At 33.1% G+C, this 20,765-nt stretch overlaps 1 protein-coding gene across 5 annotated transcripts in view; it reads right to left on the bottom strand.

The window, feature by feature from the left end:
* WDR17 (WD repeat domain 17) overlaps nt 1-20,765 on the bottom strand; it is a 59,700-nt gene that overhangs the window by 13,623 nt on the left and 25,312 nt on the right. For all 5 annotated transcript variants that reach the window (XM_040555887.1, XM_040555888.1, XM_040555889.1 and 2 more), the window contains exons 4-19: nt 20,197-20,427; nt 15,568-15,819; nt 14,793-14,915; nt 14,255-14,442; nt 12,924-13,092; nt 10,934-11,025; nt 9,771-9,853; nt 9,002-9,088; nt 6,422-6,586; nt 5,770-5,972; nt 5,512-5,661; nt 5,294-5,424; nt 3,345-3,470; nt 1,399-1,554; nt 1,056-1,120; nt 534-666 (exon numbers count right to left, since the gene is read on the bottom strand). In XM_040555887.1, coding sequence (XP_040411821.1) covers nt 534-666; nt 1,056-1,120; nt 1,399-1,554; nt 3,345-3,470; nt 5,294-5,424; nt 5,512-5,661; nt 5,770-5,972; nt 6,422-6,586; nt 9,002-9,088; nt 9,771-9,853; nt 10,934-11,025; nt 12,924-13,092; nt 14,255-14,442; nt 14,793-14,915; nt 15,568-15,819; nt 20,197-20,427 — 2,354 coding nt within the window. The remainder of the gene's footprint in view (nt 1-533; nt 667-1,055; nt 1,121-1,398; nt 1,555-3,344; nt 3,471-5,293; nt 5,425-5,511; nt 5,662-5,769; nt 5,973-6,421; nt 6,587-9,001; nt 9,089-9,770; nt 9,854-10,933; nt 11,026-12,923; nt 13,093-14,254; nt 14,443-14,792; nt 14,916-15,567; nt 15,820-20,196; nt 20,428-20,765) is intronic.

Consider the following 20,765-nt stretch of genomic DNA (forward strand, 5'->3'; position numbering starts at 1 on the left):
CTTTAACTTGTGCTTACATTAGGAAGCAGAAGGGACACGTCCCTCTTGATAATAGGTTACACTATTTTTTTGCATTCATTTAAAAGTTAGAATCATAGAATCATTATTGATTTTCTATATTGATTACTACTGAAATTGAATGGTTTCACCCGAAGATTCTAGAGGAAGCAGTATAACCAAGACCTTGGTAGAAATGCAAGAGAAATCCTACATGCCTTAAAAGTTAAGGGCAGCTCTGACTGATAAAATCAGGTTAATTTTTCACTTTAACCAAACACTAATATACCAGCTTTCATTATAGTTGTTTGACTGCAATTCAGAAGAATCAGACTTAAAATCTGTAAGCATGAGATACCTTCTTATGATTTCTTAGTAAAAACTGGCCAATAAAGAATGAAAGTGAAGAGTAGGGTTTCATTATTTAGCCATTTTGAAAACGTGAACAGAGCTAGCCTTTTAAATATGTTCGTCATCTTCAGAATCAGAAATAAATACATAAATGCTATTGCATACACTGGTATATGTAATAATACCTGTGCAACAAGCAGAGCCTCTTTAAGCTGGCCTCTTGAAGTAAAGAAAGAAACTAGTTTCTTTACATCTCCAATAGCTATACAGTATGGGATGACATCATCATTTTCTTCCTGAATCAACTGATCAGCTCTCCTAATTAAACAAATGAATAAACAAACAAAAAAGGTCTACATATAAAAATGATCACCACATTTTATGGTACAGGTGTTAGATGAAGTTCAAGTTCACTGAAACACATCTACTTTTCCAGATCTCAGAAGACTTCCGAGTTGTAAGGATACTGCTCTCTACTGCATAATAACTTTTAGGTCAAACTTGTAATTTATGTTTAACATTTTAACTTGATTTACATACCCCCAATCATTGTTGAAATCCCTGACAGTTCCAGCCCAAACCTTACTGAACAAAATGTAACATCACTATAATCTTGTAAGAGAACCCAAGTACTACTGATATCTTTCCTGCTTATGTTATTTTATGAACAGAAGTTACAATTCAGCACTGTATTTTTATCACTTTACCTTTGCATTAACTTCCTCCAATATTTCATCGATACACCAGGTGCAACTGAGAGAGCTTTGTCCCACTAGAAGAAAGCAGCAATATGTTTTATCTGAGCATTTTATTTTCGGAAAGAGCTGAATTTTTAATTATTTTTCATGTTTCTTCCATTACAATAAATTCATCAAAAGGTTTAAAATATTAATGAGCTATTTATTAGTCTGTGTATGTTAAAAACAATATCTCTGGATCACTTTTTTCTGGATTTATTATCCCTTTTGTTCCTATACCAGCTTTGCTTGGGTAGCTGGTTTTCATAAACTTTTGTATTTTATTGTTTTCAATAATGGTCTGATATTTTACCTCTCCAAGCTCTACCATCAGTTCACAATATCGCTGAATTTGTCCTAATCTTAAATGTATTTCTGCAGCTTCTTTAAGCCTTTCCTCTTTGCTTGGTGCACCGATACCACCTCCAAACTTGGACATTTTTACTGTCGTCAGTTCTTGTGCTTTGGACTGATAAAAAAAAATTAAAGAGTACTCCAGTTGGTTTTCTGTGATGAAAACAAGTTTTCTTAAGAATGAATTATAATCAAGCATTACAATGAAATATAAAAGCTATAATTTAAGAAAGAATCCTTTTGAGAAAATACTAATTCTAAGAGATTACAGTAAAATGACAGTGAACTATTTATATTGTTATAACAACTGTTAGTATTTTGATGCACATATACATTTTCCTTATCTTCCTTTAATCTTTTACATATTTTCATTTCATTCTCAAACATTTTCACATATGTAACACTAATCCACCCAGTTGTCCACCATAAAAATCTCAGTATTTTTGAAAATATTTATGAATAGCGCTGCAAATTAAATTCCAGCATAGAGCTGGAAATTACTTATTACTCTTATAGTAATTCCAAATAAAGAAAGAATAATTTCTGCTAAGAAAGGCAAAGCATCTGTTTTTTTTTTTTTTTTTTTTTTTAAACAAACTACATTACTTTCTTATTTGGCAGCTTTATCTTGTGTGTCGTTTTTATGTTAAAATTTCCAATAAATCAATAAATCAACTTTGGTTGCTAAAAACAGAAAAACAAAAGAAAAACAAAAAAAACAAAAAGCACACTTGCTCTAGATCTCTACATTCTCATGAAATGTCTAGTTGCTGCAACGTTATTATTGAATTTCCTAACAAAAAAAATGATATTAGCAGACATACACAGGATGTCAGCACTACCTTATCCCTCCTTTCTCCTATAGGGCTTAAGCAGGATTCCAAGTCGACAAAAAGGTGACAAAATGCTTTTAACTAATGGGAACATTTAACCACAGAGTGATCAGCAATTACGGCAGTTATTCTGGCTCACCTGAGTTTTAAGTTCCCAACATCAGTTACATGGATAAGAGATTTCTTACACTGCAGGGGTCAAGAATGAACTTCTTCTTCATAGGCTAGCTGACTGAGATAAATGGTTGTCGCGTGTTTTGTTTTTTGTCTCTCTCACAGTATTAGCAAAGTAACTGCTATAATCACAGTCAATATCACCAGTAGAAAATTTCCATCGCTTAAGAGCCATTCTTTAAGAGTCTTATAAGTTATGCAAAAGAGACAGCCTACGACAGCAAACATCAGGTAATACCTGGCAGGTATTTAATCCTGTGAGGGGACAGTTAAACATGTTCTAATCCATACCACTAGATTGCTTTCCTCTATTTCCAACCCAGTCATTAGAGTATAGGATTGATTAGTTTCTCTGAGAAGTCCCTGAAAGAACCACATAGCCCCATATTCTGTACAAATTGTACATCGGTTGCATGTTCACATATGCAACTACAAATAAATTTGTGGCCTGGTTCTGGAATTTCACATTTGAGTCACTCTTCAACTGTGTATCTCTATTAATGACAGGTTCTTGCTTTTCCACCCCTCCTTCCAGAGAGCCACAGAGCATATTTGCATATTTCTGCTGCCTCTCCTCCATTTTCAGACATGAATTCCTGCCCCTGCATCTGAACACAACTACAAACTCTTGTGTTTATACAAAGAATTTAATTTTACTGAATACAGAAGTACTCTATACGTAGCCTAGCATTTTAACACTATGTATGAAGTCATGCAGACTCACCTAGATGCCATTGTTCTAACAGATTAGTATTGCACAGAGAACTGATAATGCACAAATATCTTCAGGCATGAGATAAGTTCTGATCCTTTTGTAAAGCATCAAGTGCTATTTTTAAAGAGTGAAATACTAAGTGGATTATTAACCATTTTCAAGTAATGTTTACGACTCACTTACCATTCTAAATCTAATGAGATGTTTCATATGCATAATTCCTTTGCAGTAGTTTTGTGGAAGCAGACTATCATCCTGTCCTTTTATTACAGCAACTAAATCCCACAAATTTTTGCTGCCTCCTGGAGGCTAGAATTGTTAGGGGAAAAATAAAAAATGTTGAATTACAATAATGTTCAAGAGAAATTAAACTTGTAAAGACCTTGAAAATTCTTCTCAGTCAATTCCAAGAAATATAATTTCAGACCATTTTAATATTAGAAGCTTTACCGTGAAGACATGACAGTTCAAGATACTATAACCTCTTCGTTTTTCTCAAAGACTTGAAGATACACTAAGATTCATGAATTCACGTTCTTGCTTATGTGTGGCCATAGTTGAGGGCTCATCATTTGAGCTCTCCCTTGTGCTCCCAAGTGTTTACAAGCTATGTGGTGGTTACTGCAGGCATAGAACAACATTCAGCTGCTGGAGTGCAACCAAATAATTGTTTATTCTCTTTTGTAGAACAAAGGTATGGGTGAGGTAAAGAAACAACTTCAAGTCTCAGCTGCCACAATGCAGTTTACAACACTAAAATCTTAAAATAGATACATATAACAGTATACACACAAAATTTTGCAGGTCCTCAAGGCAAATTTTTTGTTGCTGAACTTTTAAGCATTCATATAGGTCTAATATTTGAATATTCCCCTCTGTAAAACAAGGATGATGGCTTAACATTCAATGAAGTCTAGAAGTGAATGAGTCATTAAAAGGATAATAAGAAAAAAATATTAAACCTTTGACCCGAAGGAGCTTTTTTAAGAGTAACAGGATACATATTTAGAAGCTCAGTCATTTCTGAGCTGGTGAAAAACAGAGGAATGTACCAGAAAAAAAAAAAAAAATCACTCTTTTCAATTTTCCTTTTTCAATCCCTGAAAGCTGTCATTTGACTCACAATAGTGTAAGCATAACACTTAGCTTCTGGACTCTAAAAAGCACTGCACAGAGATGATCAAAAAAGTTTCTGTTGTTAGAAAATTCTAGTATTCCATAATAGTTTTATTCAAGAATTAATATGGGACATCCAAATGTGTAATTTCTGTAAAACAAAGAATTGCATTAAAAATATTTTTAATAAAACAGTCAGGAAATTTCAGGATTTGTAATTGAGGAAAAGCATTTCAGCATTTCTGAATTATACCTTAAACTTTAGACAGAAATCAAAACATACAAACATTTGTTTGAACATACTGAAAATATTTTGTATTTTTTGCTTGATCTTTGTAGATCAGGGCATTCACTTAAATAACAACTGTCTGACACACACTGTAATTTCTAGGACATTTCTGTCCTTGTTCTACCTCAATTTTAGCTCCCATGTAGGTAAGCACGCACAGGCACCCAGTAGTTTATAATTTTAACTTAACTGCACAAAAAAGGCTGCAATGATTTATAGGAAATGTTACTGTGCAGTGGAGCAAAATCACTAGATGGATACTGGGGCATGGGTGATCCACATCTCCCAGCAGTTCTGGCACAGACACTCAGGTAGTTCAAACCTCACCCAGAATGAAGGTGTTTCTTTAATGGATTAAAATAAAAAAATCCAATGTAGTTTCATAAAATGTATTTTTTTCTTTTTCTTCAAAGGAAGATTCTAATTAAAGCAAACTATTCCTATGAAAAATTAAGCTATTCCACCTATCTTCCTTTACAAAAGTTTGACGTTCACAAGTGACAAAAAATTCAGTCATGGATGTTTTTACAAGCAGAATTGTTAAGAGAGCTGATTTCTGAATATTTTTTGAACTTCCTTTTAGAAAGAGAGAAAAGAATGGTAGAGGAGAAAGCAACTTTTGTTTTAGAGATTAACTTTAGAAGAGTGAGTAGAGAACACTGACAACCTTAACCTGTCTGACATCCTTAAGATGTCACTGACATCCTTATGTTTGTAGAATACTTACTGAAAAACATTCTGAAAACCATCTTAGTTTCTTTCCTCGAGGATTTCCTGTCAGTTTTTCCACTTCTTGCTTAATATCCCTGGAAACTTTACCACACAGCAAAGGAGGAGCACCAGATTCCACAGCACGATCTAACAAACACAAAGATTTAGACTTTTTTTTCCTTAAGTATAGTAACATACAGAAAATTAAAACAACTGTATATGCAATTTACTTACCTGTATTACCAATAACCTCATCCCAACCTCTATCTGCTAAGATATTGATTTGTAGAGGATTTACAAGAGGTGTCAATGACCAGAGTCTCACAGTGGAGTCACGAGAGCAAGATGCCATAGTGAATGGACGACTAGGATGACATGTTAATCCTAGTAGAGAGAGCATTTAAAAATATAGTCAAATAATTAAGTTTATCTAAAACCCAGTTTGATTAAAATCCATTTTAATACAGAAATAAAACATATTTAAAATATTACCATACACATCTGCACCATGATCATAAACTGTGTCCAAACACGTTCCATCTCTTGTGTCCCAGACTCGAATTGTATAGTCCCAACTGCCAGATATTAGAAGGTAAGGAATTTCAGGATTCCACATCAGTCCCCGTACTGGAGCTGTATGTCCACTAAGAATATTTATACAAGCATCCTGCGTATAATCCCATATTCGAACAGTACTGAAAAAGGATACAAAAGATCTATGTCCATCAAATCACCTATCTGAAATAAGACTGTCTTTACTTCAGCCAGTATTTTAAACTTCAAAATATTTATTTCTAAGAATATTTATTTTCAAAGAATTCCTCTTTCAAGACCAAAGGTCTTGCACCTGTATCTTTAAATGTAGAATAAGCATGTAGTATCATCCTTGTCTCAACTCCTGTGATTAACAAGTATCAGGCACTTTCTGCTCTTGGGAAAGTATTTGGAAAACTGCATTGATACAGCAGTTGTGACAAATTTAGATAATTATTCTGCTGCCAAAACACTGTGTTAAACTAACAGCAAAGCAACACTGAATTTGACCAACACTGAGATTTGGACTATTATTCACAGAGTTTTTTAAGGTGCCAGAAACAGTGCAACTAAAGATCTTAAATTTTCCTAATAGTTCTGATATACACACCCGTCATCAGAGCCACTGCAGAGGATTCCTTCTCTCAGAGGAGACCATCGTACATGAAACACCTTTGCAGTATGCCCTGTAAAAACTTTCAGCGGTTGATCAGAGCTGGTTGCCAAGTAATAAACACGAACATTTTTATCTTCACAACCAGTAGCTATCATATCTCTGCAAAAATAAAACAGGAAAATCAGTCACTGGAATCATGAGAAGTACTTACGGGTTTTGAGTTTGAAAATAAGCATGATGCATATTTTACAATTTACTTTTAAAGTATCTTATTTTGCTCCTACTTTGTCTCTTCATGATGTCACTACTGATAAGCGTATTTCAGAGTAAATCAGAAAAAAAAGACCAAGATCCATTAGTTAAAATAGGGAATAGTATTTGCACTACAGTCTGACCAAGCATTTCTGAAAATAGTGAGTATATTGTATTCAGAACTCAGCACAGAACTATCAGTATATTGAATTACTGTATAACTGGTTTTGACAACAAGTTCTCATGTTGTTATTAGCAATTATCTGCAAAAATATTGCAGTATATTCAGTTGCCTCCTAAATATTCAGCTTAGCAGTCATTAAAAGGAAGCCAATCTAAACTTCCCCTTTCCTGGTATTGAATGTCTGCTCTTTTCCATGCCTCTGACGGCCAGCACGTATAAGTCAGCTTTCAGCTACCAAATTCCCCTGCAATGCTTCTCCCTTAACACAAACTTGAGTTCAAATCCTCGTGCAAAAATTTGTATTAAAAATTCAACACAAAATTGTCCATACCTGCATTAAAACCAGACAGTATGAAGACAATTATTTCTGTTGCTAGTATTAGTATTATAAAAAAATGCATTCCTATTATTAGATACACTGAAACCTCAGTTTGCTGCTTAATCTCTTATAAGGCAAGTACAACTCAATTTTATAACTCAGAAATCATTTGCCAATTAACTCTATTCCTTGCTTTTTAGTGTATTTATCTAAGAAAAGAAGTGTGTTCTTGTCACACTCGATTGACATATTCTAAATTAACTCTTATACTTCTTGTAATCCTTTGGTTAGTCTATGCAATGACATCTGTATTTGTTTTCATATACAGTTTTTTATCATGTACTGCATGTTTTATAATTTACTGAAAAACACAGAGAAAAAACACAGTAAAGAAAAACATTGACCCTCACAGACTATAACTTTCTTAACACAAAGGTTTCTACAATTCCCATAAAGTATGGGTGAGTGAAACAAGTAGTCAAGAAGGATGAGGCTAAAACAGATGTTTTTTTCCTCTTCTCTTCTGAAACTTTATAGACACTATCAGAACAAACTATGTGTTAGGAAACTCACCAAGAAACAAGTTGACAAAACTGAAAATTCAGAAGAGATGTAGAGAACAGCACGACTACTTTGTCATCGAAAGTATTTGAAAAATCACTTAGCAAAACCCACATATTAGAATTTGGGGTATTCTCAAATAATTCTTTGAAAAATTATTTAAATAAGCCTTATATTGATAGATTCAGTTTTTCAAATATTATTTTTTGTTACTCAGGAAGAATGCTGCAATACATTTTCAATGCTTCTTATTATCAATTTATAAGATTACATAGTGTACAAACATTTAAAATTATAGTGTGTTACTTCAAGTTATGTTTTGATTCATCTTCAGGGAGTTGTTTTCAAATTAAATATATAATATAATAATTGAAGAGCTGTAACATGACTCTTATTCAACTACACTTATTATTTATAAACTATTTGCCAAAGTGTAGATACACACTGGGTTCCTTCTGATGACATTATGTGTGGAATATACTTAATTTTTTACTTCGAAGAATTGCAACTTACCTAGACATAAATTCTCTTATAGCTACTTATGGATATTTATCACTATCAAAGTGTTCTCAGAATTGGACAACCAGCAATAATTAGACATGTATTAAAAGTGTCTTAAATTTATTACATTAAGCTTCAGTTCTGAGAAGGATCTAACAGCATATTTCTAACATGTAATTCTGTTCAGTACAGGTTGCCAGAACTAGAAGTACTTACTTTGCATTGTTATGTTTTTGACAGAAATAACTAGCACCTGAGAGACTGAAACTTACTGTCTCAGGCACAATACCGTTGACATAATCATATTCATTTCAGGGTTGAAGTTGGTATCTCTTCGTAGCATGCAGTGCCCTAGTGGATGTCCAGGGTGTTCAAAAGTAGCTTAGAGATCCCTATGCCTTATTTCATTGCAGTTTATGTATCTCCCAAACCTTACAAAGAGGTTACCCCATACCTTGTCATATAGGTTTGCCATTATACGGCATTAAAATCAGAGATGTTTTCCTCCTGCTAGTACAAAGATAGCCTTTTTAGAAGTTAAATAGTCTTTGTCTTACACAAAAAATTAGCATACTGGACAATGAACACTACTGGAAATGCAGAGCTACTACAGACATCCTACTGTGAAACAGAAACAATTTCTGTGCTGTAATATGACAGTAAGTATCACATTCTAAAATCAATAACTTTGTGTTACTTTATAACATTAATCCAATTAAATAGTACATATAAATTATTTGGGTTAATTTTCACTCACTTGTTGTTTTGACTCCAATCACAGCCAAACACTGCAGCTGGATGTTTGTACTTGTGAAGAACCTTGCCATCAATGGTTCGAATAATACTGAAACCAATTACAATAGAATATTATGAGGAAAAAAGCTACCATTCTGAGTAGGCTATCCAAAACTCAAGTTTGATTATATGCAAATAAGCCAGATAGCAGTAACTTAAAAAAAAAAGTATACGGAAAGAATTTAAAGAATGTGGGTAGCAAAGGAAAAAAAAGGTTTGAAAATGTACTGAAAAAATACACACAACCTTGTTCTTGCTTGACATTTGATCATTTTTGCAAATAAATTATTATCCTCCTGTAGTAATACAATTGTAAATTTTATTTGCTCTGTAATAGTGATTTCTAGTTCTTGAAATAACAAACTTTAAAAAAAACAACAACACAAAACAATGAAGACAAGAGGGATAGCTTTTTGATAAGTGTCCTCTATGCCTACAGGTAAGAAACCTGGAAGAATATTCTTGGCTAAATAGAAATCAATAATCAGTTTCAGTATCAAAGTGTTTTAGACACTACTCCTTTTGGATACAATTCCTTTATTTTTTCTTAAAATCATGAAAAATATATCCTAACAATACAGGAGATTTATATACACCAAATTCTGGCCAGTGAGAACAGTTTTAAAATTAATCACTGATGGTGCTGCCAAAGTTCACTGACTTGAGATGTGCATTTGGTGTTTTTTTTTTGTTGTTTTTGTTTGTTTTTTTTTTCTTCCAGTAACACTCACCAAAATCCATCACCGCTGCAGGTTGCTATTCTTTTGGAATCTTTATGACTCCAGGCAATGCAGAAGATTCCATTCTTTCCATGCTTCAAAAAATGCAAAATACCTATCAATAAGAAATAATTCACCCCTTTTTCTCTTATCTATTGACTCATCTGTTTTATTTTGTTCTCCTATGGGTTTCAGCCCATTTCTCCCAGAAAACTGGGACTGAGGACAGAGGGACAGAGACAGTAAAACTGCCCTACTCTCCAGTATTCAAGAGACAAAGAATGAGCAACTCATATGAATCTGAAGCTTGAATAAAGGTTAGCTGCTTGTTCTAATAATGACGTTAGTGGGAATGAATAATTGCGTTATGTGAAAACTTAATTGGGGGCATGCATCAGGACCAGTATTTGAGAACAGATGTTTAGTAGCACACGCTCCAATCTTCTACATGTTAAAACTCGAGAACTTCTAAATGTTTTTTTTTGTTGTTCATTTGCTTGCTTTATTTCATTACAAAAGGTTCTTCTCCACATCAGTCTTCTTAAAGAGCAGCCCTTACCTCCAATGCAGATATTGCCACAGTTAACTGTCTGTCTAAAATAATATTAGAAAATATATACTGAGAATACACAAAACAGTACAGAATACTACACTACTAAATAGCTCTTTCTGCCACTAACTAGTTATGGCACCACTTCAGGACTTGTAAAAGCCTGCATAGATTACAGGTAATACAAGGCAAGATTCTAAATAAACCATACTGTCTAGCGTGTTGCAAAATGCAGCTTCTTGGTCTAGACTTCAGGGAATTAATTTTTTGGGGGGGACTTACATTTGAAAATATGGAACATCAATTCACCTTTTTATGTTTTGAAGTTTTATGTCCATACACATTTAAGAAAGAATTGGCTTTGCTTTTCCTATGTATCACTACAGAAACAATTTTAAAATAATGGAGACCTTCTGGTGCTTCAAGATTCTCAGGTCACAAATCTACTCTTAGGAAGTAAGAAAAATTTCACCTGCCTCAGAGATAAACTGGTACCCATATCAATCTTTCTACAGATTTTTGTTATATCATCTTTTAAGAACATGTGACAGATCTTCATTTATTGGCACTAGAGGGAATAACTAACTTATATGCAATAGACAAAAGAGCAGTAGGCTCATCATACCTCACTGAATCGGGTTATCACTTTGCCTCTTGGGACATCCCAGATGAAGCCACCATTTCTGGATGTTGCACCCGCTATGCAGTTCAGATCTCCTTTAAAAAAAAAGACATTTATAAGCTCTCATAATAAACATAATATGAAGTCATCAATGCACATAAACAGCAGTTTTTCCATGCTTTAAGGCCAGCATTTGATATTAAGTCACAAATACCAGTTTCATTAAAAGCCTGACCTACTTTTCTATATTCCTATTTTGAGCAAAGGGCAAACCAGATGTTGAATAGTTGCAAAAGTATTCTCAATGCCTGCTGAAAGCTTTGCAATTAAGGTGACAAAAAGTCATGTCCATTATGCATATGACAAACTAAAAAACATATACAGTCTCAATATTTCAAGCTTGAAGTAGAGCATTTGCTTTTAAAGTTCCATATATACTAAAGACAAATCAGGAAGAATGCTACAGGTCACATAACTTGGGCCTAATCCAACAGCCACTGGCTCCTCCTCACCCCAGTGATCATCTATGCCAGTAGAGCTATAATTTTGCTGAACAACTCTATGACACAGTTAGGTAAGTTTCCACTGTTGTTTTATACTGTACTTCAGAGGCAGAAAAGGCAATCCATACAGGAGTCGTCTAGAAAGCTGTTTAGAACATACATACATAGAATGGTAAGAGATTCAGGTAGGAGAAAGTCAGGGGGGAAAAAAAAAAGAGGTTTAGAACATACATACATAGAATGGCAAGAGACTCAGGTAGGAGAAAGTCAGGGGTAAAAAAAAATGAGGTATCACCATGTTTAAAGGTCTTCTGAGACCAAACCACATGGTGGCATGCATTGGATTATATTTTAGGAATGAAGAAATATGATTGTACAAGGTGGAAAGGAAATTGCTGGGAGTAAGGGATGTGAAAGAAACAAGAAACGTTTTGTCTGGAATGGGCAAAAATGAAGTGTAAGGAACCGAAGTTAAGAGCAGAAGTACCTACTTTCAATTGGCTTAAATTTACTTTTTTAATAATTCAGAATACAAATCTTAAAACACCCCCATTCTTCCCCCCACCGTCATGAACAAACTATTCTCTTAATGCAAGATACTATTACAAACTGAATTTAAATTTTAGAACAAAATAACACAAAAGATGGAATAACATGTGATATTGTCATAATTTCCATGTAGCACGAAAAATTATCTGTGAAGAGGAACATGGTGTAAGATACTCTCTGAATTTTATTTATTTATTTATTTTTAAAAAGTGCCATCTCATTTCACTTATACAGACTACATTAAGCTTCCCATTAGAATCGTAGGAGAGTAAAGCACCGAGCTGAATTTAGAATTAAAAAAAACCAAACAACTGTATCTGCTGTCCAAAGAATTAAATCACAAGAAAGCCTTCTTATCATCAACTACTGACATCAGTAACTTTATCAGAAATGTACTTTTAGGTTCATCTAAATGGATTGCAGAACAGTTCTAACAAGAAAACTTCCTACCAACTTCAGTGGCTTCTCTAGGGAAGAGTAGATACTTTGTGGAAAAGGTACTCCCTATCCCAAAAATAATTTAAAAAAATAGAAAAATAAAAGTGGAGCTCTTCAGTGAATAGAATCCTACATGAAGAAGGACGAGATTGAACTGAACACATATATTCCACTTTTTCAGCATAAAATAGAATTTGAATTCCTGTAATCATTTGCCTACTGTGCAGAGGAAGCCTCATCATCTCTGTAATGTAGTGCTAGAAGAACTTTGCAGAGCTTTGTTCCTCTAGTCTCAGTATGAAAGGCAGAGATCAGTCCTTATAATGGTGAGCCTCAAGGAATTCTGAACCACTAGTTTTTACAAGTTTTACAGATATTACTTCAGTTATGTTTAAAAACTTTTAAGACACCCTCCTACCTAAAACTAATACTTTTATAACACAAATTGCTGCTAGTCAATGCTAATTCAAAGAACATTTAGACTTAAAGTAAAATATTCTTACCTGGAGCCCAAGAAATTGAATAAATAACCCCCTCATTACCAGGAGAAGTGTAAACTGCTGTTAAAGTATTTATATCCCAAACTTTTATTGTGCCATCAAATGAAGCTGTAGCAAGAAGATCAGGGTTATCAGGTTTGAATTTGCAATCAAAGATGGTCTCAACATGTCCCTTAAATGAAACAAATATTGAATCCACTTTTATTACTTTTTTTTTTTTTTTCCAGAACCCCAACTCTAGAACAAACTCTAAAATAAACCATATTATAACCTATATGTTATGGCTAATCAGTCAAAATTAAAAGACATAAAATAGCTTGGACTATAACACTCCTTCCCTTCATAGATCTTTATTAAAAACAGAAACATTCTGCCTTAAAACAACAAGGTGATGGAATGCCAGGGATGCATTACCATTGTCCATTGAAAATGAGTTACTAAAAAAACACTAGACAAAAGCAAAAAAAAAATATTGTAAAACAGAAATAATTTTGTTCTTCAGGTAAAAACGATCTGACTGAAATAATAAAGCTCTGTATGTTGATTATATTTGAAAACATTTACTAGTATTAGGACAAGTTTTCTGTATTCTAAAAACAGTCTGCTCTATTGAAGTTTAAACTTCAATCATTCAGAAGTTTTGCATCTCAATTGCTTGTTTTCGAAGACACGGTCCTCTGGAATTAAACTTGACACACGCATGAAAAATAGATAATATAAAAAAATGTTAAGCCTCAGGTGCTTTACAGAAAAAAAATCTATTAAAAATTAACATGGAACACTAACCTCTATTCAAACACATTCTGGAGTACACCTGAAAATTACTGACATTTTTCAATGCAAAGGGAGTAGGGAAAGAGGAAAAGAGAAAAATCGTCAAGAATAACCAACAGACCAGTGAAGATGCTTACCTAATATGTGATAAATTCAGTTTTGAATTTCTGCTTAAAAAAATTTAAATAATAATTTGGTCTTTGTCATTTTAAACTGAGTGACCTCACCACCTGAGTGGCTTACATTTTCTCTCAGATTTGACTAGAACCTTCATTCTGGATTATAGAAAACAATTCAGGTAATATTTCAGTGGAGAAGATGAAATTAAACTAAAATTTTAGCTAAAAAAATGAAACAAAAGCAAAACAACAACCACCACCACAACACCCTTAAATCTTTACTGGCTAACAACAAATTTAGTCTCTTTTTTAATGATAAAACTTGTTTGAGATTCCTATAAAAACTTTATTCTTTTTTTTTGTTTGTTTGTCTGTTTTCTGCTGTTAAAAAAAAAGCTATATAAGCAAAATTGTCATTCCAAAGACAGAGATAAGACATACCAAATCTCTAAGGAAATCCCACTTTCTGGCTCCCATGTCATAAAGCCCCACACCACCGTCCATGAAACAACAGACAGCATGACCAGGAGGAAGAGAAAATGCTTGGTTTGGGGTTAAAGTTGGAGGAGGAACAGCCTCACTTGTCGAGGATGTATGATGATTTTTAGTTGGAGATGGTGATAAAAATGCTTAAGAAAAAATAGAAACATAAGATTTTTTTTTTAATTTTCCATTTAGTAATGAATAACAATTATATAGCGGAAATTGCTTTGTATTACAAAGAGATTTAAAAAGGAAAAAAAAAAGAAAAAATTGCTGTACAAAGCCTAGCCTACTAAAGAAGGACATTATAAAGAGCTTGATCCTTTACACATTCATTTGTCCCACCCATCGGCACCAGAGAGCAAGCACTTTGCTTAATTAAGAACTAGAGAGACAAGAAAAGTTTTCAGAGATTAACTTGGGTATACCAAGATTCACGAAAATATTTTCTTAACTTGCTTCCACTGTAATGAATAACAATCAAAAGTAAACTTACACTTTTTCTTTGGAGGAGAACTTAGTACATGCAAACCATGGAAACCCGTTTTCTTCAATTTAAAATTATCTATAGGTGTTGTACGTGAAACATTCCAAATACGTAACACACCAACTTGAGAATCTGAGGTTAACAAAAACAAAGTTTTTTTTTTTTAATTATTTTTTACTGTATACTGTCTGTTTAAGCAAAAAAAAAATATGACAATGAATTAAACTTAGAATCCTAAAAATATTTATAGGCAGGCACAGTCGCCTCCATGGTAATTTCACTATTAACAATAGCATTTAGTGACATTAGTTAATTAAAATTCAGCAGATAAACTCTATGGAAACTCTCTCTTTAAAAAAATAATCTCATAGTTTCACTTTCCTTATTCATTGGTTGTCCTACCTTGAAACTATACAGTATAGAAAAGAAGCAGGAAAAAGGAAAAAAAAAACAACCTTCTGGAAATAGAGAAAGAAAAGCAGGAGAACAAGAAATGGCACCCTTCAGTGCAATGCATTCCTATTCCCCAAAAAACTCTAATATATATTGCTTAAGTGTGCATAAGGAAAATATTATTTAGCATAAATAGTTTGATATCACTTTTTTGGACCCTACAAATAGAAAATATGTAAAAACTGCTCATTGTCATTTTCTGTTCTTTTCCATACTTTTTTTTTTTTTTTTTAACAACACATGTATGCTTTAATTTGTAGAAATGTTAAGAAACAGAAGACTCAGTGCTATATTCACTACTTTTCCATAAATCAGGAAAGAAAAGGCTTACCTCCAGTTATAAACATTCCTGGTGCGCTAGAAACCCAGGCTAAACACTGAACAGATGCTGCTGCACTGGGAAAATTAAACGTTGTGATACAGGACAGAGATTCAGAATCAACTAGTCGAATGCCATTGTGTAAATTAGCAACAAGAAGGTAGTCAGTTGACAAAGGGTCCCACTCCAGCGCTGTAACAGGATCCTCTTCATCTGTTCCTTCAAGAGACTCTGGTCTTAAGACATGTTTCTGATTTTTAGAGCCTTTAAGAGTACAAGAATACAGTTATTTCAAAATGAAATCAAATATATCCTTGGAATACTTACAAGGATTGCAAATCTAATTTTTGTTTCTCCCTGCAATTGTTAGCAGCTTGCTCTACTGTCTGTACCAGTGAAATCAATGAAGCTGGCTTTGCAATATTTGACTTAAAGTAGTCCTAGCTCCATCAGATATGACTTTATTTTTTAATACAGCAGAAGTTAGAAACAACTTTCAGATTTAACAACAGAATTTTATACTACAGAAAAATATGTTAAATATACATTGTCTAAATAATTTCCATGAGCAAAGAGGTATGCAGCACAGTTGAAGATGTGAGCTATTTTAATATAAGTAAATATGCATAACAGGCATATTATATTTGCACAACAGCAAATATAGGCAAAAGAAAAGCAATGTGAACAAGAAAAAATTGTAGCAAAGTAATGTTTACAAACAATTGCTTTCAAATTTTTTGGTTGTCCAAAACTACGTGTGCAATTATGAAGCATTCATACATTTTAAAGCCAGAACAAGCCATTAGATATTGAATTTGACATCTGCATAACAGAACAGACCTTGTATTAAGAAAAAAAATCCACTATTTTGCACCACTTTTCTAGAAATAATTAATTTACATCTTCAACTGTTCAGTTTTAAATCTCTTTTTCAATTTTAATAACAAAAAATATAATTAATCATATTTTGATAAATGCCAAGGCCTAACTGTATTAGTTAATGATTGACGTAGGAATATGGTTTAGTGGTAGATTTAGCAGTGCTAGGTTAAACAGTTGGACTTGATGGTTTTGGAGGTCTTTTCCAACTTAAGTAATTCTATGATTCTGTGTAGAACAAAGCCTATCCCAACTAGAACCAAAAAAGAAAAAATGTTGATCACTTAGGAACATTCTTAATATTGAAATAACTATTATTTTCTAATAAAAATTCTATTATTGTACATTGTATCTGGCATTAACTTTATCCATCAATTATCAGAAATTGAGCAAAGGATTTAAGATTTTACAACTAATAGCTGCATAAACTGATTCCTCCATTCCACTTATGTTTTCATACAAGAAAAATGCTAAGGTGTAATCATCTCTTCTCAAGCATCTGGAATAACAACAGGAAAAACACTGGATATACCATTATGTAAGTGACTTAAATTAGCCAAAAACTTTAGGATTCCCCCCCCTAAAAAGTTCTCTTGAACGAGCAATGCCAGTCACGTTCAAACACCTCCGTCTTTAGAAAGCACAACCAACTGCTGGGGAAGTATGGACATCTAGGAGCTATTCAATTTTACCTCTGCTTCAAAAAAGAGTCTGGAAGCAAAGCTCAGGGGAACCCTAACTGTTAAATTTTATCTTCTATTAAAAGAAGGCAATTGTACTGTGAATCATGTGATTGAGTCACAGGTGATTTAAGTAAGCTGTACTTAATTCTGAGAACAAATGAAAGGTAATCTAGTATAGAACACTTGGTTCTAAATGACTGCACTGTATTTCTTTAAATAGGTTACTAATCTTAAATCCTTGCATATTTTTTCTTTACGCTAAATGTTCTGCTACATTAATGGATAATCTGGAATTAATTAAAAGAAAGTATAGCTACAAGAGAAAGACCTAAGTAGTGTAGTCTGCTAATTATTCAGCAGTGACTCATACTTAAATAGAAAAACTGGATTCTTCAACAAGTCAACACACTGCACTCTCAAACACTTAACAGGAAGCTGTGGATGTTCACGTTCTCTCTAGAGAGTGTTTTGAAGAATCAGTAAGTGTCCTGTAAGTATTTTACTTATCCTACAAAAGGACTGGACCCTTTAAAAGAATGGAACAGGTACTTTTTTTTTTTTAATTGATTTCACTTGGTGTCTAAGTAAGTCCTGGTCCAACAACAAGCCATTGTACACATTTTACAGGAGGTACATGAGGGCTGAACTTTAAGCTCAGAATGCAAAATATTAGCTTACTAGCCTGTACTGGACACTGCCAATTCCCTGCCCATCCTTTTTTTTTTTTTTTTTAATAAAAAATAACAAACACAGAGGGCCTATATTTAACCCACTGACATCTCTTTGTTCAAAGTACTGTTATTTTTTAAAAGCCACCAGTTACAAACATCTGATCAATACTGACTATAAACTGTAAACTAGAAAACCAAGGTTGATAAAATTAGTTAGCTTATGTAAGCCTACATTTTCAATTATATCCAAATGTTAAGACATCCTAGTAGTTCATGAAGGTGCAATTACATTTAAAGAACTAGTCGTTCATGAAGATGTAACCACAGTAAGGGTACTTGTACTTTATCACAATGATGCAACCTATATTCAAATATTACTTAATTTTGAAACATATGTTAATTTAACTGTCCATCAGAATTTTGATCATCTATTTTTCAACACATCTATGATTTTATCTAAATAAATTCATCTTTTTCTAATACTGTAAAGACAGCAAGGAAAAAAAAACTAGGACTTGTCTGTGTTCTTTCAAAATCATTATGATTGCTCAAATGTCATTGTCCTAATTACAGGAATATAATCCGTTGAAATATTCAATTTTCTTATTGCATGCAAGTCTGGGTTTTGAATGGCAGCAATATGGTATTTCAGTTAGTGCCTCTTCTTGAATACATCTGAATTTGTCAAACTAATTCATCCCACATAGTAAAACTTACAAATTAATTGTCAGAGCTAAGTGGCAAGTGGACCTCTGCAGATCCATGATTTTTTGTTACTAAAAAACAAATAAAAATCCTATTTGACGAAATTATCTTACATCCATTTCATTAAAAGAAGTGTGTTCGGAACTAAAAAAAACACACAATAGAATCCAACATAAAATGCATTAATTTCCTTGAAAAAGTTTGTAAAAGTGAAATTTAACATAATTTAAAAACAAAAAATTGAAAAGTTCATTTTCAAGTGTCAATTGCAGTACTTCCCTTTCTGTTCCAAATAATTTAAGAAGTAACCTGCATTATTTATATCCAGGAGTTTCAGTGGAAAAGTTCTGAAAAAAAAAATTCACTCAATTGCTTATGAATTTTCAGTTTGTTGGAAACCAAGAATTTTATATAGATTAAGAACAGAAAATGTATACCAGTGTTATTTATTTTTATTTTTAAATGATTTTAGAAAATATTTATAATATTACAATAATAATGAACTAAAAAATACTCTAAATAGATACAGGCAAAATTTTTGTTCCCTCCCCCCCCCCCCCGCAGTATGAACAATTTTCAATTAAAAAAATACAGGAACTTGTACTGCGGTACATACAGAACTGCCACTGATGCCAGCTTTTTTAGCCAATGTTCTATTTGCATAACAAAAATTCTGACATTTTAAAGGTTTTGCTATTAATGCTATTTTCATATTGAAATAATTCTAGGCAAACTATTCATGAAAACTCTCAGTTTGATACATATTTAGAGGTGATATTAAAACTGATTTTAATTTCCCTATGCTAGTACTAAGTCAGACAGCATTGCTGAAGCAAGGGAATTTATTTTCTGTAACATTCCTAGTGACAACTTATTACAGTGAACTGAAGGGGAACAAATTTTCAATGGCTGTTGGAGTATAACATTGTGTAAAATGAATGAATTATTTAAAGAACTATTTTTTCCTCAAAGTTGAAAAATTATTTTTCAGTGGAGGAAAAAGAAGTAGACAGAAAAAAAAATCTAAATAGTCCATCCCATATTGTTATGTGTCTTCACAGAAAACTGTTTATAAAAGAGTGCTGAATTTTAACTTGAAAGGACAGGTCCTCATTCAGCAAAACCCCTTTTTTAATTAGTCCAGTACTCTGCTGATGAAGTATGCATCCACATGCTCTGTGCATTACAAACGTATGGAGAAAAATTCTTGCCCAGGTAGTCTCTTTTAGAAGAGGATCCTAAAGACCGACACACTGTTATTCATGAAATGAAATTCTACCTACAAAAAGGCAGCAGACTCTAGAATATGAAGCAGGGGGCTCTAGAACAAACAGAGTAAGAGACTAGTGAAAAATTCAAGTCTGTCCATTTGAATGAACAAACTTACTGGGAAATACAGAAAATTCAGTAGAAAATTGTGGCTGTTATCACTCCCCCCAAAAAGTTTGTTAGACTTATCAAAAATTGCAGTGTTATCTTGAACACAAAAGGGGGAAGCAACAAAGAAAATGCTCTGCACACTTCAACTAAACAAATACATTTCTGTGATATAGAAGGAAGAGAAATACTATGAATTAAGAACAAGTTTTATGTATATGCCTATATTTCTAAAACCTAAATGAAAAAAAATGCAGAATTACACGCAAAGAGACAACAGCCAACAACAAAAATATATACATATATATTCCAATATCAGTTTTTACCTGGTTGAAAAACAGACAGACTTCCATCAGTATGTCCAAAGACTACTTTTCCTTTTTTCTTTGGATGCCATCTAAATAGACAGATATCTGACAAGAAACTATGTGCTTCTCTGTGTACAGTTACTCCGCTGTCAGGTCCCGAGATAGTCCAAATGTACAAGGGACCTCTGTGGGACACAAATGCAACTGCATCACCTGCATTCCAGCACCAGCTAAGTGACGCAGGAATTCCTGAAACATACAGGTAAACCTTGTTAGAACCAGAATAGGAAATTCAGTATATATACTGTTGGGCCCAGTATCAGCAACTGTCTTGACAAGCTGTAGAAACAATTATTCATCTACATAAAGACTATTAGACTGAAATTTAAACAGTGTAAAAGTAAACTATACATATCCATATGCAGAAAGCAGAAATATTCCTCAAATTATTTTAATACTACTTTGATAGGCTGTATTTCATGATACTTATTCTTGATTTCATTAGTGCCAAAGCCAATCACATATATGAGAGAGGTTAAATCTGATGCTGTAAACAATCCTGTCATTCATTCACAATTCCATTTACC

Source organism: Cygnus olor, chromosome 4, assembly GCF_009769625.2.
Source record: "Cygnus olor isolate bCygOlo1 chromosome 4, bCygOlo1.pri.v2, whole genome shotgun sequence".
Classification (NCBI taxonomy): domain Eukaryota; kingdom Metazoa; phylum Chordata; class Aves; order Anseriformes; family Anatidae; genus Cygnus; species Cygnus olor.